At 42.3% G+C, this 17,858-nt stretch overlaps 1 protein-coding gene across 1 annotated transcript in view; it reads right to left on the bottom strand.

Annotated features, from left to right (window-relative positions):
• MCF2L2 (MCF.2 cell line derived transforming sequence-like 2) overlaps nucleotides 1–17,858 on the bottom strand; it is a 221,633-nt gene that overhangs the window by 15,380 nt on the left and 188,395 nt on the right. Inside the window, exons 23-25 of the mRNA XM_060011057.1 lie at nucleotides 11,613–11,828; nucleotides 10,662–10,754; nucleotides 10,411–10,489 (exon numbers count right to left, since the gene is read on the bottom strand). Coding sequence (XP_059867040.1) covers nucleotides 10,411–10,489; nucleotides 10,662–10,754; nucleotides 11,613–11,828 — 388 coding nt within the window. The remainder of the gene's footprint in view (nucleotides 1–10,410; nucleotides 10,490–10,661; nucleotides 10,755–11,612; nucleotides 11,829–17,858) is intronic.

The raw sequence follows: 17,858 nt of genomic DNA, 5'->3' as shown, positions 1-17,858 counted from the left end.
GCCAATTTGAATAGATTTTATATATTGATTTTATACACATGTACACGCACAGAATACTATAAAAATTGATGAAAGTGTGTAGATCTTGGTCTTATTTTCTTAGTCATTTGGTAAACCTCTCAGCAGTCCTGGCTCACTTGGCCTTGGCAACCCCTCCCACTTCTCTGCCTATCCTGCTGTGTCCCATGTGCCTTGATTCTCAGTCCATCCACGTTTCCACAGTTAGCTCCATTAGCACTGAATTAAGAAATAAACAATGGGCCCATTAAATGCTCACTTTTTCCACCGGAGCCCAAGTTACACGGCTTGGTAAGGGAAACATCATGCATTTCTGGGACAGGATGAGAATCACCTTCTTTGTTCGGGTGTTGTCCCAGCTGTGAGAACAGCACCAGGTCTCAACCTCCAGTGTCCCTCACCGCCTGCACCTGCATTAAACCCAAACTGATACTCGAGGCTTACCTCCTTCTCTCTCAACCTCATTTCCTTCCACTCTACCCATGAACCTCTCAAGCCAGGCTCCAAGTCATCACTGAACATGCTCTCTTGGTGGCAGCTCTGTGATTTCAAAGATTCATGGGTCCACCGTTTTTGTTGGTTTTTTTTTTTTGTGGTACGCGGGCCTCTCACTGTTGTGGCCTCTCCCATTGCGGAGCACAGGCTCTGGACGCGCAGGCTCAGCGGCCATGGCTCACGGACCCAGCCGCTCCGCGGCATGTGGGATCTTCCCAGACCGGGGCACGAACCCGTGTCCGCTGCATCGGCAGGCGGACTCTCAATCACTGCGCCACCAGGGAAGCCCCGTGGGTCCACCTTTATTACCCATGTGATGGCACGAGTTGCCCAGTTGCTAGGATGGGCCTGCGGCCGGGAGCACGATGCCTTGTACCACAAAGGGACTTTGCCTTGTACCACGCACCGTGCTGCCCCTGCGAAGCCGCCTGCTGCCAGAGCCCCTGCCCAGTGAGCCTGATCTCCCAGTGTCCCTAGGCCTCCCTGTCACACAGGGTCAGGCCACACAGGAGGAGGTTGTCCCAAACCACAGGGCCAGCCGCCCTCCTTGACTTGCGCCGCAGCATCCCACGCGTCGGGTTACGCTCTTCTCTTCCCAGCCCAGAGCCTCTCTGACTCTGTAACTCCCTCTGGGCACAGGCCCCTTCTGCCTGGCTGTCTCCAGAGGCCCTGTCTCCACACCCTCAGTGGCTCCCAGGGTCCGTCTTGTCGCCTTAGAGGCCCTCATCGCTGGGGGCCCGGAGGCCTTGCCCAGAGGGCACGGAGTTATCGTGCCCAGCAGTCCCGGTGGTTGAAGGTGGGGTCGGGCAGTGTAGGAATCAACTGGGGTGACGATGCGTAGGTGTCAGAGCCGTGTGAGTGCTGGGCAGGGGTGAGGTCCTGATGTTCCTGATCTGGCAGCCTCTGAAACCTCCCTCCCCTGTTGCCTGATGCCCCTGCGTCTGTGTTCGGCCCTGGAGTCTCATCTCTCGGGGACCAGCCCAAGGCCCCACTCCTGCTCACTCACCCACAGGGCGCGGAGGCCCCTCTGAATTCCTAGAGCCCTTGCTGTGGGCATCACTCGCAGTGACATTTCATCAGACCCTGCTTGGTGAGCCAGGCTCAGGAGACCTGGTCCTGCTGCAGGAAAGCTGTGTGAAATTGACCCTCAGTTGGCCTGCCTGTGAAAGGAAGGGGCTGGGACCACACCTCTGGGCCGATCTTTCAGTTCAGCTTTTTTTTTTTAATCTAAACTACTTGCTAGCGTTCTGATTCTGCTTCTTATTTATATTTTACATTCCTGTCACAACCTAGAGCACACAGTGCTGGGACTTGAGGAAGACTTAAGAAATGTGTTTCTGAATTATTAACTGAATAAATGCCATGACCTCACAACAAACGTGTTTTTCTGTGGGGCAGGGAAGGGCAGGGTGATCTAGTTAAAAATCTAGATTGTAGATTAAGCTCAATATTGTTAAGATGTCACTTCACCAAATTGATCTGTAGATTTTACACAATCCCAATCAAGATCCCAGCAAGCTTTCTTATAGAAATCGACAAGCTGATTCTAAACGTATATACAGAAATGTAAAGGATATACAAGAGCCAAAACAACTTTAAAAAGGAAAAACAATGTCGAAGGACTCAAATGATCTGATTTTAAAAGCTACAGTAATCAAGATAGTAAGGTATTGATGTCAAGACAGATAAATAGATCAATTAAACAGGATACAGCAGCCAGCAATAGATGCACTTATATAAAGAGTCAATTGGTGGAAGAAGAGTCTTTTCAACAATGGTAGTAGAACAACAATTAATGTGCACAAAATTGAACTTTGATTGACACTTTATACCATACACCATAAACCCCCCTCAGAATAGATCAGAGACCTAAATGTAAAACTTAAACTATAAACCATCTAGGAGAAAACATAGGAGAAAATCTTTGTGACCTTTAGCCAAATATTTCTCAGGCACGACACCAACAGTATGATCCATAATTTTTTAAAAATTGTATTTCATAAAACTTAAAATCTTCTGCCCTTAAAAAGGTACTCTTAAGAGAATGAAAAGCTAAGCTACATACTGAAAGACAATATTTGCAAAGTATATATCCAATAAAGGACTTGTACTTACAATATATTAAAAAAGACTCTCAAAACTAAATAATAAGAAAACAAGGAGATACACGTGTGATACAGAAGCACATAAAAAGACGCTCAACCATTAATCAAAACAAATTAAAACCTCAGTAACATGCCACTACATAGCTATTAGAAGGCTTAAAATTAAAAAAGACTGACAATATCAAGTGCTGGCGAGTGTGTGGAGCAAGTGGAACTTTCATACACTGCTGTGGGAGTATAAGATGGTATAACCACACTGGAAAATAGCGTAGCCATTTCTTAAAAAATTAATCATGCACCTGCCATCTGGCCTAACCATTACACTCTTAAGTATTTACCCAAGAGAAATGAAAACCTAAGTCCATGAGAAGATTTGTACTCAAATGTTCATAGCAGCATTATCCAGAATAGCCCCTCAGAAGTGGAAAGAAAACAAATGTTCATTAACAGGTAAATGGATACGTAAACTGGGGTATAGCCAAACAATGGAATGCTACACAGCAATTAAAAGGAATGTACTACTGCTACACAAAGCAACATAAATGCATCTCAAAATAATTATGCTGGGACTTCCCTGGTGGCGCAGTGGTTAAGAATGCACCTGGCGATGCAGAGGGGACATGGGTTCGAGATCTGGTCCGGGAAGATCCCACATGCCGCGGAGCAACTAAGCCCGTGCACCACAACTACTGAGCCTGAGCTCTAGAGCCCACGTGCCACAACTACTGAAGTCCGTGCACCTAGAGCCCGTGCTCCACAACAAGAGAAGCTACTGCAATGAGAAGCCCGTGCACCACAACAAAGGGTGTTCACTGCAACTAGAGAAAGCCTGCGTGCAGCCACAAAGACCCAACGCAGCCAAAAATAAATTAAAAAAAAAAAAAAAAAAGCTAGGTGAGAGAAACTAGGCCAAAAAAAGTACATGCTATATATTTTCTTTATGGAATTTTAGAAAAATCAAAGTAATCTATAGCGATAGAAATGAGATCAGTAATCACCTGGAGAGCTGTAGGGGGGTAAGAGAGGGGCAAGAGAAAGGTAATAAAAAGAGACATGAGGAAAATTTTGGGGGTGAAAGAAGGGTTCATTATCTTGATTGTGTGATGCTTTCACAGGTATGTACATATGTCAAAATTTATCAAATTGTATACATTAAATATGTGCAATTTATTATGTCAATTATATCTCAATAAAGCTGTATTTTTTTTCAATAAAACTGTTTTAAAAATTGTAGTTTGGGCTTCCCTGGTGGCGCAGTGGTTGAGAGTCTGCCTGCCGATGCAGAGGACACGGGTTTGTGCCCCGGTCCGGGAAGATCCCACATGACATGAGCGGCTGGGCCCGTGAGCCATGGCTGCTGAGCCTGCGCATCCGGAGCCTGTGCTCCACAACGGGAGAGGCCACAGCAGTGAGAGGCCCGCGTACCGCAAAAAAAAGAAAAAAAAAATGTAGTTTAAGGCCTCTGCCCAGAAACTTTAATAAGCTACAATGCATATTCTCAGGTATAAGCCCTAGCTATCCTAATTCTACAGTTCTAGGCTAGGACCCAGAAATATGCATTTGACCCAAGCTCTTCAAGTAATTCCACTGCAGGCTGTCCCTAAACCACCCTTTGTGAAACACTGGTCTAGGGAGTAAGGATTTCTAGAACAATATTGTTATTAGAATGTTTGTTTCTGGGGAAAATAAGTAACTTTTTCTACTAGGGTTGTTACATGTTTCTGTACTATGCCCCCAGAGCACGCATATTCCATTACCATAACACATATTTAGCATACTATTAATAGTTCAAAAACAAAATTAAATCATAGTTTTTTTCCAATCTTACCTTTATATAAATTAAAATTAACTACATGATCTTGTTACCATTTCCTGGCAGAGGCCTACAGTGTAAAGCGAGAAATTAGGCCACTTGATTGTAACTGAAAACCAATGTGGTGGTTTTTCCAATCACATTTCTTATCTTTTTCGTCATCTTTCGACGCACACCCACCCTCACATCCTCCTGACTAGTTCATGATCAGAGAAGACACAGAAAGAGCATGAAATGATTTCATTCCTGCTAAGTCTCTGAAGACAAAGTTATCTTTTCACACTTACATAATTTTTCTTAGTAAACAACAAAAATCGTTGCCAGTATAAATGATAGGAGATAGGTTTTCCACATGAGACTAGCATCTCTTAACCCTAGCAACATTACCCGAAGGAAATATTAGAACTCAATTGATGAAGCTTGTTGTGGATTTTCCTATCTAATATCACTTGAGAAGACAAATGTGAAAGGGTAAAGCCTACTCAAAGATGATTTTTAATGATTAAAGGGAATACAGTGAGTGACATCTGTGAAAATGGTGCAGGGAAAAAAAAGCCCTCCAAAAATTCTCTCCTCAATGAAAGCATGGAAAAAACTGATAAAAATAGTCAGACACAATATTTTCAGAATGCTGGAAATTAAACAAAGGCAATCAGGAGAGCATTAATTCAAGAAGAATGGATGAATCTCAGTATGACCAGTGAGCTCTGTGGTGTCTTAGTTGCCCTAGTCCCATCTCACCCCTTCTTCTTGGTGGTGGCCTTGGAAGCCAACAGCCTGCAATCATGGTGAAAATTAGCAAGCTGGCACCTGTAGGAAGGGACAGAACAGGGTTGGAGCTCCTTCAAAGTCTCATTCCCAGTAGATTGTCATTATTTGAGTTGTCTGGGGATTGCCTGGAATATCCTACTTGCAAGGCTGTCTTTATTAACCCAACTAAGAGCTTGCACAGTGTGAAAAGCCTTTTCCCCAGGGGCATTTGTAGAAAATGTCCAGGGTGATTGTTTAACTTCTTGGCTGCTTGAGGCACTGGATATCAGCTGGGGCAAAAATAGGCTAATCAAAAAGTTTAAAAGGAAAAACTTAAGAATAAGATATCCATAGTGGTTAGAATAAGATATCCATAGTGGTTTTGAAAAACTCCAAATAGTCCTGAGAATCTAGAAGTCCATTGTGCACATGACCAGCGTTGTGTGCATGCTCAGGAAAAATCTTAGCAGGGCTTATGCTCTCACCTTGGCTGATCTTGAGGCTCTGCACAAACAGGAATTGAAGGCTAACGTGGAATTGTCACCTGTCTGGCTGAATATTGAAGGTGTGCTTCAAAATCCATGTAGAGGGACTTCCCTGGTGGTGCAGTGATTAAGAATCTGTCTGCCAATGCAGGGGACACGGGTTCGAGCCCTGGTCTGGGAAGATCCCACATGCTGCAGAGCAACTAAGCCTGTGTGCCACAACTACTGAACCTGAGCTTTAGAGCCCACGAGCCACAACTACTGAGCCCGTGTGCCACAACTACTGAAGCCCACACACCGAGAGCCCGTGCTCCGCAACAAGAGAAGCCACCACAATGAGAAGCCTGCACACTGCAACGAAGAGTAGCCCCCACTCGCCGCAACTAGAGAAAGCCCGTGTGCAACAATGGAGACCCAATGCAGCCAAAAAATAAAATATAAATAAATAAATAAACTTATAAAAAACAAAAATCCACAGAACCCCTTGGCAAAGACTGGAATGCTTGTTGGTTTCAGGTGTTTAAGGAAATCTCTGTCCAGTCATGAACCAAGCAGAGACTTCAGTGGCTACACATGACCACGAATACAGATTTTATAGAATTGTTTCAGAAAAGTCAGTAAGTAAACAAACAAAGACAACAAATAGCAACAATAGCAAACACTGGAGATGGAGGAGAATCTGATTTCCAGGGTTGCCACATTATGTTATTTTAAATGTCCAGTTTTCAAAGAAAAATTATGACATGTGCAGAGAAACAAGAAAGTATAGCCCATACACAGAAAAAAAAGCAGTCAATAGAAACTGTCCCCGAGGAAGCCAAGATATTGCACTTCTTAGACCAAGGCTTTAAACCAGCTTTAAAAAAAAGTTTAGAATGAAAGGAAACCATACATAAAGAACTAAAGAAAAGTATGAAAACAAAATCTCATCAAATAGAGAATATAAATAGAGAGAAATTATATTTAAAAAGGGCCAAATAGATGTTTGGGGTTGAAAAGTATAATAACTGAAATGAAAAATTCACTAGAGTGGCTCAATAGCAGATTTGAGCAGGCAGAAGAAAGAATCAGAGAACTCAGATATGGGTCAATTGAAACTATCCAATTTGAGGAAGAGAAAGAAAATGAATGAAAAAAAAAATGAACAGAGACTTAAAGACCTACAGGACACCAACAAGCATATCAACATACCAAGTATATCAAGCATAATGGAAATGCCAGAGGAAAGAAAAAAGGAACTGAAAGAATACTTAAAGAAAGAATGGGCAAAGACTTCCAGACTTTGATGAAAAATGCTAATCTATACATCCAAGATGATCTACAAACTCCAAGAAATAAAAACTCAGAGACCCAAACCTATACTGTCAAAATTGTCAAAAGACAAAGAAAGGAGAGACAGCCCAGATGGCAGAGTAGGAAGACTGTAAGCTCACCTCCTTTCATGGCCACACCAAAATTAAAACTATTTACAGAGTAACTATTGATGAGAACCACCGGAAGACTAGCAGAAAAGATTTTCCACCACGAAAGATATAAAGAAGGAATCACAATGAGATGGGTAGGAGGGGCAGAGAAGCAGTATAGTCAAAAGCAGTATAGGCAACCCACAAACGGGAGTATAATCACAATTGCATAAGTTTTCCTTAAGGAGCAAGAGGTACAAGTCCCATGTTGAGCACCCCAGCTCAGTGGTCCTGCACCGGGAAGATGAGCCCCCAGAGTGTCTGGCTTTGAAGGCCAGTGCGGATTACTTTCGGGAGAGTTAGAGGGCTCTAGGAAACAGAGGCTCTACTTTTAAAGAGCATGCACAAAATCTTACATGCTCCAAGACCCAGGGCAGAAGAAATAGTTTGAAAGGAGCCTGGGTCAGACCCACTTGATAATCTTGGAGAGCTTCCCAGAGAGGTAGGAGGCAACTGGGACTCCCCCTGGGAATATAGATGCTGGCAGCAGCCATCTTTAGGAGCTCATTCTACCATGGTGACACTGGTGCTGGCAAGTGCCACTTTGGAATCCTCCCTCTAGATGATTAGTACTGGGACACAGCCCCACCCAGCAGCAGGCCTGATGCCCTAGGACCCCATGAGCCTCCAGCCATTCAGAGATCTAGCCCCACCCACCAGAAGGCCCGGGACCCAGACGCACTCACCAGTGGGCCGGCACTAGTCCTGGGAACCCCTGAGCTGCGTAGCCAGTTATGCCAGGACCAAGCATTGCTTACCAGCAGGTAGGCAGCCTCCTCCAAGAGGCAGAGCCTTGCAGCCAACTGGGGTGGGGGCCAGCCCTGCTTACAAGTGTGCTTACAGTAGTCAGCCTCATCACAACAGAAGGGTCCACACAGCCCACATAGAAGGCAGCCCTAGAGCACATTGGTGACCAAAGAGAAGCGGGCTGTTGGGCCCCAAAGAACATCTCCTACATAAGGCCACTTCTCTGACATTGGGAAACGTAACTGACTTACCTAGAATATATAAAAATAAAAACAGAGAATTAGGCAAAATGAGGTGACAGAGGAATATGTTCCAAATGAAGGAACAAGATAAAACCCCAGAACAAATATTAAGGAATACTTATTACTTATCTACCCAATAAAGAGCTCAAGGTAATGATCATAAAATGCTCAATGAGCCCAAAAGAAAAATAGATGAACACAGAGAGAAATTTTTATAGAGTTAGAAAATATAAAGAACCAAACAGAGCTGAAGAATACAATAATTAAAACAAAATATACACTAGAAGGAATCAACAGTAGATTAGATGATACAGAGGAGCAGATCAGCAAACTGGAAGACAGAATACTGGAAATCACCCAAGCTGACCAGAAAAAAGAAAAGGAATTGTAAAAAATGAGGATATTTTAAGAGACCTCTGGGACAGCATCAAGCATGTTAACATTTGCACTATAGGGGTTCCAGAAAGAGAAGAGAGGGAGAAAGAGGCAGATAACTTATTTGAAGATATAATAGCTGAAAACTTCCCTAGCCTGGGGAAGGGAACAGACATCAGGTCCAGGAAGCACAGAGAGTCCCAAACAAGATAAACCCAAAGAGATCCACACTAAGTCATGTTGTAATTAAGTTGGTAAAAAGTAACAATAAAGAGAGAATCTTAAAAGCAGCAAGGGGAAAGCAACTAGTTACATAAAGTTGCAGGATATGAAAGTAATATACACAAATCTGTTGCATTTCTATACACTAACAATGACCTATCAGAAAGAGAAACCAAGAAAAAAATCTAATTTACAATTGCATCAAAAAGTATAAAATATCTAGGAATAAATCTAACCAAGGAGAGAAGACTATAAGACATTGATGAAAGAAATTGAGGACAACACAAACAAATGGAAAATTATACCATGCTCATGGATTGGAAGAATCAATATTGTTAAAATGACCATGCTCCCCAAGACAATCTACAGATTCAATGCAATTCCTATCAAAATACCAATGGCATTTTTCACAGAAGTAGAAGAAATAATTCCAAATTTGTAGGGAAACGAAAGATCCTGAATAGCCAAAACAATCTTGAGAAAGAAGAACAAAGCTGGGAGTATCATGAGACATGATTTCAAACTATACTATAAAGATACGGTAATCAAAACAATATGGTAGTGGCACAAAAACAGACACATAGATCAATGGAATAGAATAGAGAGCCCAGAAATAAACCCACACTTATGTGGGCAGTTAATCTATGACAAAGGAGGCGAGAAAGAATATACAATGTGGAAAAAACAGCGTCTCCAATAAATGGTGTTGGGAAAACTGGACAGCTACATACGAAGGCATCAAATTGGACTACTTTCTCATACCATATACAAAAATAAACTCAAAATGAATTAAAGACTTAAATGTACGACCCGAAGCCATAAAACTCCTGAAAGAAAACATAGGCAGTATACTTTTTTTTTTCCCCTGTGCCGTGTGGCATGTGGGATCTCAGTTTCCCGACCAGGGATTGAACCCGTGCCCACTGCAGTGGAAGTGCAGAGTGGACTGGACCACCAGGGAAGTCCCAGGCAGTATACTTTTTGACATAAATTATAGCAATACTTTGTGTATAGAAATACTGAATTCCAGGTGTTGAGCACCTGGAACAAACATAGTTTTGTAGGTCAATTACCCTTTAATTAAAAAAAAAAAAAAGACAAGAGAATCTGGAAAGCAGCAAGAGAAAAGCAATTTGTCACATGCAAAGAATCTTTAATAAGATAAATAGCTTAATTCTTATCATAAACTATGGAGGCCACAAAACAGTGGGATGACAAAAGTGCTAAAAGGAAAAGACTGTCAGCAGAGAATTCTATATCTATGGCCAACTGATTTTCATCAAGCCTGTCTTGGTTCAGGCTGCTATAACAAAATACCATAGACTGGGTGGCTTAAAAATGACTGAAGTTTATTTTTCACAGTTCTGGAGGTTGGAAGTCTGAGAGGAGGGTGCCAGCATGGTTGACTTCTTGCGAGGACCCTCCTCTGGGCTGTAGATTGTTGACTTTTGATTGAGAAAATTGGATCTTGGCCATTGGGTATGTGGGAGTATGTGTAAAAGGGACATGCACACAACCACAAAAACCCACACACAATCTAAAGCATCCACAGGTGCTTCCAGGTACTATGAAAATGTGCCCACAGTTATTTTCTAGGCAAAGCATTTTCTTTAACAGTATCCCCAATCTCCATACCCACTACAAAGTTGGAATCAGTATAACTCTCCAGACTAAAGCCAGCAAGGGTAACCTTACCTTTAATATTGTTTTGTTGTTCCAGCAATAATTTACTTATTTCTGAAAACCAACAATCTCTGGTTTCTTTTGAAGCTGCCTGCAATTACAAATAAGAAAATACCATGAGTATCAGATCACCTGGTGCATTAATTGGACAGGACTTTTATTCTCTGGGTGACCTTTAGAATGTGACAGAAAACACTGGTTGAGTGATGGGAACACAATAGGGAAAGGGGAAAGGACACCTATGGGGAAGGCATGAATTTTACCTGTAGGATGTATTTCTCAAGTCCATTTTGGTTGGCAATTTCAAACTTTCTGTTGCTCCCCCTTCCAAGTTGGCGAATTGAAAGTGTCATTAACTATTGTAAAGAAAGAAGAAAATTTTCTATACCATCTTTTCTGATTTAAAAAAATTATCCCTGTCAGCCACTCTAATCTTTGCTACCCTTGCTCTCTTCTTCCATCTTCCTTCCAAGTGTTTTGCTGTCCTCTGTTAAGAGCCCCAAGGAGCATAAAACATAATCTGGTACAGTGTCATTTGTCTTGTCTGTTTCAGAGGACAAGACAGACTATATGTTTCCATATGCAAAGCTGTAGCCTTCAACTTTAAGCAAAAAGATTATCTCTCCTTTAATACCTGAGTATTTCACAAATCTCTACATAGTAGTAACTGAATTTGTATCCATTAAGAAACAAAAATAACAAAAAGTACTATGAATAAACTACCAATTTTAATCACAAGAGCACGTGTGTGTGTGCGTGTGATCACTAGCTATGAAATATTTCTAACATGGGTGAGAGGCAATGTTTGGTGTGGACATGGGTTCCTACACCCCCAGGGTCAGGATGTTGCCTTACACTTGCATGCAAAGATGCATGGTTGAGAAGATGAAATCCAGCCCATGCTCTAATCTCCAAGGCATTCAATCCTCTGCCTGGAGGAAAGAGGGTACTTTTCAATTAGTTTGTCCAGACAGGCTGCCATTGGGTCCTTTTTCTCCACCCAGCACAAAGGCACCTCTGTGCCAGCGCTGGCCCTATCTAGTGGCTGATTACAAGCTCTGACTCTGGAATCAGGCCTGTGTGTGGATTCTCGCTCTGTTGTGTGGCATTTGGCAAGTTAACCTCACCTCAGTTTCCTTATCTGTAAAATACGGATAACAGCATTTCTCTCCATAGGGTTGTGCTGACTCCCAAGTGCAATAGGACCCCTTTACCTTCATAGACTTCTTAAAGCTGTAGTGAGGAGACAGGCCCTGGTCACTGGGCTCCATTCGTATCTTACAGAACACTATTCCCTGTTCAAATAGATAGATTTGCCTCTGGCTGGGCTTAAATCGAATTAAATCCTTCATCTTATAACGCTCCTTGTGAACTGTCCAGACGTTGAAAGAGCCATGCATCAACAGCTTGCCCAGTTTTCTGATATCATCCTTTGGGAAACACAGACACACACAAAAAGAAGCTGTTAAATTACTTGACACGAAAGAACTCTTAGGGGTCTGTTTTCAAATTACAAACCATGCTTATTTGAAGCTTACAGTCTTATAAGTGCCAGTCAGGCTCATCTGTCACTAATCAAAACTACAATTTTGTGAGCTTCACTGAGCATGGCATCATTCAGTTATATAAGGAAATAGTGCAGCTGTATAAGGTAATAAACACAAAGCATGTTAGCAATGCTTTGAACTGAAGATATTGGTCCTCCAATATTTTTGTCTTGCAATTAATTTTAGCTAGCAGAATTCCATTTCTTCTTCTTTGTTTTTGATAAAAGACACTACTTAAAAAGGCCAAGAAATTAATATTTTAATTATGTTCGGGACAGCCAGAATCTTTGCTGCATTATGGATCTGTGGTAACCCATGTATTCCATCTGTATCCTAACCTCTCCTTCAGGTATATGAGAACCTGAGAACATGAGGTTTGTTCTGAAAGGAGAAAGCTTAGTATGACCTAATCTTCATAACACTGTAATGGAAATGGTAATGACATTCAACTCTGCATTTTTCAGAGTGAGTGAACAGTGCAAAGACAATTCCAAATGACAAATCTTTTATTTCATCTTTTTGGCTCTAAGGCACACACTATGTCTCCTTCCACAATCATATGTCTGGTTCAAAGTCCAAATGAAGTGACCTGGCCTTCTCTGAGCTCTCTCTAAAAGTAGTGGAGTGTGATGAACTAGAAACGTGGTATTTTGTCTGGTATTTCTCAAAAATTATATCACTTAAAGTAGATAATCAAGACTTTATTTCTCTGAATCAAACACCAAAAGGAAAAATTATTTGAACAGGACCAGGACAGAGACATTTCCCTGAGTTATATCTAGCTGAGATAAAGCCCTACAATTTTTGATAATTATTACTAGACATATGTGCATTTTATAACTTATTTATATTGAACAAACTGTGAATACCTTTAAAAAAATGAATGACTTTATATCTGAAAGTCAAACAAAAACTTCAAGGGCAATAAACTCTAGTCATTTCTATGGTGCTTGTGTCATATTTTCAGAGCTATTTTTCTCTTTTTGCTTTGTAAAATTTACATGTGTTAAATGTAGTGAATAAAAAATCCTCAGTGAGGAATAAGAGCTCCAGTTACAAGGCCTTCTCTCCTAAAAGCACGATGCTTCCGCTGCTGCGTGCACAGGCTTAGCTTGACTGCACCCCAAGACAGATGGGTGATGGGTCCACGAGGACCAGTGAGGAGTTTTTCACTCTATCCACATCCTTCCTGCACCCACTCAAATGGAAACACCCCAGCCCTCAGTGATTGCTTTCTCCTTTACACCCATTCAATTTGTACAATTCAGACCTATAGAGTACAGGAAATATGTTTAGTCAAGGCAGCTGGCAAAAGTTGATGTTTAACATTTGCCACAGGAATGATTGTAATCAGTTTCTATTTAAAAATGTATTTATATTTCACCCCATTTCAAAAATTAGATACATCTTATAAAAATATATACATTATAGGCAGACAGAAAATAACCAAGGAAATCAGGCTGAAGAAAAAAAATAGAGATTACAACAGTAAGATGAAGAGGATGTACATAAAACCCATACAATATAAAGCATGTAACCTTGCTGCAGACTAGACTTTGACCTTCTGGCAGGCAGTACAGAGGGAAATCTGGTGAGTTATATGACTCATTATGTCCGAAGACATACCCAAACCAGTTGTTAAGGGAAAGCATGGCAATTTGTTAATAAGACGTGAGAGAAATTTCTCCCATGGGTCTTCATAAAGGGTCACTGTGTCAAATACTGAGCCCACCTTCAACCGCATCCCAGAATGGATTTTAGGTAAAGCTGTTTCTAATAACACATCTGGGGAATGTGGAGGCATCATTTCATAGTACAGCTTTTAAAAGCAATTCTGAAAGAGGCCAGAAGGATGGGGGGGGGGGGCGGCGGGAGAACAAGCCCAGGTGTACACTCTGATGACCTGCAGAGGGCTGGGCGATGTGAGTGAAGGTGTCTGCCAAGGCCGTGGGCTGTAGAGGCGGAAGAGGCCACCCTAGGCAGCGACGTTTTTGTCCTTTACAGCCTCTGCACTTCTCATCCCTCCCACAGCCACAGCTGTTTGAACCTTAGTAAGCAATTGGCCAAAGGATGTGAATCCAGAGACGGGACAGCCCCTGACTACAGAGGCCCGGTGTATAAAAGATGTGCCAGATGGCCAATCTGATCCCTGTCTGAACTGAGGAGAACTAAGGAGGAAGCAGTAAGCAGCAAGAGTTGTAGCTGTGAGATGCTTTATGAGGGCTGGAGGTGGAATAAATGATAAGGAAGCAGAGCAATAAAGAAGGTAAGTCATCAGAAACTATGAGGAAGAGGAAAAGACACCAATGGAGGGAAAGAACCAGTCAGCGGCCGGTGAGGGGAGAGGACATACCTGGCACGTATAGGCAGAGCACACAGGTGAGAACCCCAGCTCCCTCCCAGGCCAAAGTCCTAGAGTTGCTGTGGATCCTGGAATTGTTTAGCTCTCACACCCACGAACCCTGTCCTGTCATTGTTCTGACTCTTCCTGAGGCTATATGGTTGCCTTTTCCAGTAAGCCTGTCATCACTGAAGGTCACTAGAGGGAATCACTGGGTCTTTTGAGATGAGTTGGAAGAGATGGGCTACCTATCATCCAGGACATCTTGCATAAACTTTCTCAGGACCACGCTTGTGATGGGATCAGACATCTCAATGCTTGAGACCCATCCTGTGGTGGCCGAGGGCACATGCCCTGTAGAGCAGTGATGAAGGACAGGTGTACCTACGTTACTGTCATCCAGGACACATGCCTGTGTGGAGGCTACTCTGCCTCCAAAGGGAAGACGGTAGGGGGATTGCTCTGAACAGGACCAAGGATGACCCTTGGCCACCTTTTCAACCATATATATCCTTTCTTTCCAGTCAGACAGGAGTTGGTCCCAAGGCCAGAGACTACATGTACAACCTCTTGCAGATACTTGTGCCCTAAAGTATGGAATCATTTATTGGCATTTAGTGAGTGCCTGAGGGGACACAAAGCTAAATGCTCAGCACTGTGAGGAAGCTAATTCAGTGATGACCTTGAACTGGCTTGAATAGTATTTCCCAAAAAACTCATGTCCACCCAGGATCTCAGAATGTGACCTTATTTGGAAATAGGCTCTTTGCAGAGGTAATTAATTAAAATGAGGTCATACTGGATAAGGGTGGGCCCTAATCCAATGACTGGTGTCCTTATAAGAAAACAAAGACACACACACAGAGAAGACAGTTAGGACGATAGGCAGAAATGGTAGTGATGCAGCTATAAGCCAAGGAAGCCAGGAAACAAGCAAGGAAGGATTCTTCTCTAGAGCCTTAGAGGAACGGGCCTGCCGACAACCTTGATTTTGGACTTCTTGCCTCCAGAACTGTGAGAGAATACATTTTTGTGTTTTGTAGCCACCTAATTTGTGATGCTTTGTTATCACAGCTCTAGGAAATGAATGTAGCCTCAACCAGTTTTTCCACTAGTGACGTACTAGTGTGGCCATCACTTTGGTGTGTTGATGAATCTGATGGGTGTGAGCTCATAGATACAACATAGGGGCTGCCCCAAACAAATCAGCAAATGAAATGTCAGATGGTCTCCCTGATATGGGGAACGATGGCAAAATAATCTAGTAAATGCTACCATTTTCATGTGTGGATATTTTGTAGGTAAGAGCTCTGAGGTAAGAATTTCAAATGTGACTACATCGACCAAATGAAGAATCTGGCTGAGAGAGTGACCGTAGGAAAACTAGCCTCCAGAAGGAGACTGCTTTTGGGTGCCCAGGTTTTCCCTCCTGGCCATGACAGCTAAAGGGACAGAGCTATATACTTCTTGTACAAAGAGGCAGGAAACATCTGGGTAAGTGAATTAGCACAAAACCTGGTCCAGAAATGAAAAGTAGAAGCTGTGGGACCGAGGGGCCTGTGATTACAACTGGCAGAAGCAAAGGGGTTCCTTCCTTTCCAGCCTAAGGACACAAATAAGTCAGCACTGGGGCCCTTTGTTCAGCATCTACCAGGTGCCAGGCATGGTGCTAGGTGCCCTATGATTCAATCCTCATTTATGCCTCACAATCACCCTCTAACATGGGTGCTGAGAAGGTGGGATGACGTACAAGGCAATTCCACTGAGTCATCAAGATTATTTACTCAGCCTTATCTCTGCAGCCAACACGATGGTAAGGAAAGTGGGAACTAAAATAGAAAATAAAATACCTGGCCCTAGCCCACAATAAATTTGCCATAAAAATAATTCCTTTATCGAATAACATAAATTTGTTTCAGAAAATAAAATATTTCATTCAACCTTTACTATTCAACCTTGGAACATGTTCCTGGCAAGTGAGGATTTAAAAGAACTCTAAATGCATCTATATTTTATGCACTAAATTGAATAGGGGGGAACTTTTTTTTTTTTTTGCTGTACGCGGGCCTCTCACTGTTGTGGCCTCTCCCGTTGTGGAGCACAGGCTCCGGAAGCGCAGGCTCAGCGGCCATGGCTCACGGGCCCAGCCGCTCCGCGGCATGTGGGGTCCTCCCGGACCAGGGCACAAACCCGAGTCCCCTGCATCGGCAGGCAGACTCTCAACCACTGAGCCACCAGGGAAGCCCCGGGGGGGGAACTTTTTTTTTTGTAAAGAGAGGGAAATAAATTACATCTCAGTGTTCCACAAAACAAATTTTCTTAAAAAATTTTTTCTTAAATCTTTTGTGATTAAATTAAACCAAGAACTAACTGAGTATACACAACAGGGAGAAAATGTAAATATCAGAAGGGCATTTTTTCTAGTTGTTTTAATTATGAATTCATCCCACCAAGTTCAATTTCTTTTCTTCACAAAACCAGGTTAATATTGGATGTCAATAGAGAAACTAAGAAGTTAAGTTCTGGATTCATCTCTACCTACAGCATGTGATGGGAAACACCTTGTGATAAAGTTCTACAAAGCTGATGCAAAGAATCTCAGAATCATTAGATCTGAGTTAACAGTAGTTGAGTTGTTAGTAAACTCTAAACAGAATCAGATGAAGAATGTGTTGAGAGGTTGGCACCCTGGATAGGAAGTAAAGAGATCCAGGAAGTAGTCCTGGCTGATGACCACGTGATTGGGGTGAGTCAACTCTTCTTTCCATGGACCTGTTCCTGAATCAGAAAGTTGAAAAGTCCAATGCCTGCTCTTCCATAATTCAGTAGGATTGTACAAAACTGTCAGGATATATTACCTAATGTACTAGATGTAAAGCAAGTTAAGGTCTTAGTGAAAAAGAAACCATGGACTGTATTTCAAAGGTGCAATTCTGAGGACACATGGGGGAGAAAAGTTCTTTGCCTTGGTGTTAAAAAATCTCTAAAATTCTATAAACTCATTCATCTTATTTGCATGCAAACCAGCTTGGAATGAAATCAGAGTAGATTGCTATTTACTCACATTTTAATATTCTTTTCTCATAACTTCCCCTTCCTATGTTACTTACACTCAGAATAATAGCTGGGAGTTTCCTGCCCTGAGTACAGGTTCCAGGACACTCTTTTGATTCAGAGAAAGGGACATCTGATAGGGGTAGCTGACATGTGTTCAAAGATGAAAAGAAGAACAGAAAGATATTCCAAATGATTAAACAAATTGCTCTCTTGACTTTTCTTAGCCAAAGAAGGGAACAGTTATCATCAAGAAAACTATCCCCTCTGCCACACACCCCATGGTTCATGAATACCCTCTTGAATCTTGCATCAGTAGTAAGCAGAGAGCATTCTGGAGTCCCAGGGGACAGTAATAGCATCGCTGCCCAGATCTCAGCAAACCCAGTGGGGCTGTTTCTGAGATGCTGGCCAGAGGAAAACCAGGAGGGAGGGAAATCAAAAATCACAGGGTTTTTTGCCCCTAATTAATTTGTGTGGTTTGATTTCTGACAAGGAAAGAAAAGAAAGGTCATTTC

This window comes from Delphinus delphis, chromosome 4, assembly GCF_949987515.2.
Source record: "Delphinus delphis chromosome 4, mDelDel1.2, whole genome shotgun sequence".
NCBI lineage: Eukaryota > Metazoa > Chordata > Mammalia > Artiodactyla > Delphinidae > Delphinus > Delphinus delphis.
Note: the sequence above shows the minus strand (reverse complement) of the source record. Positions and strands in the feature narration are given on the sequence as shown.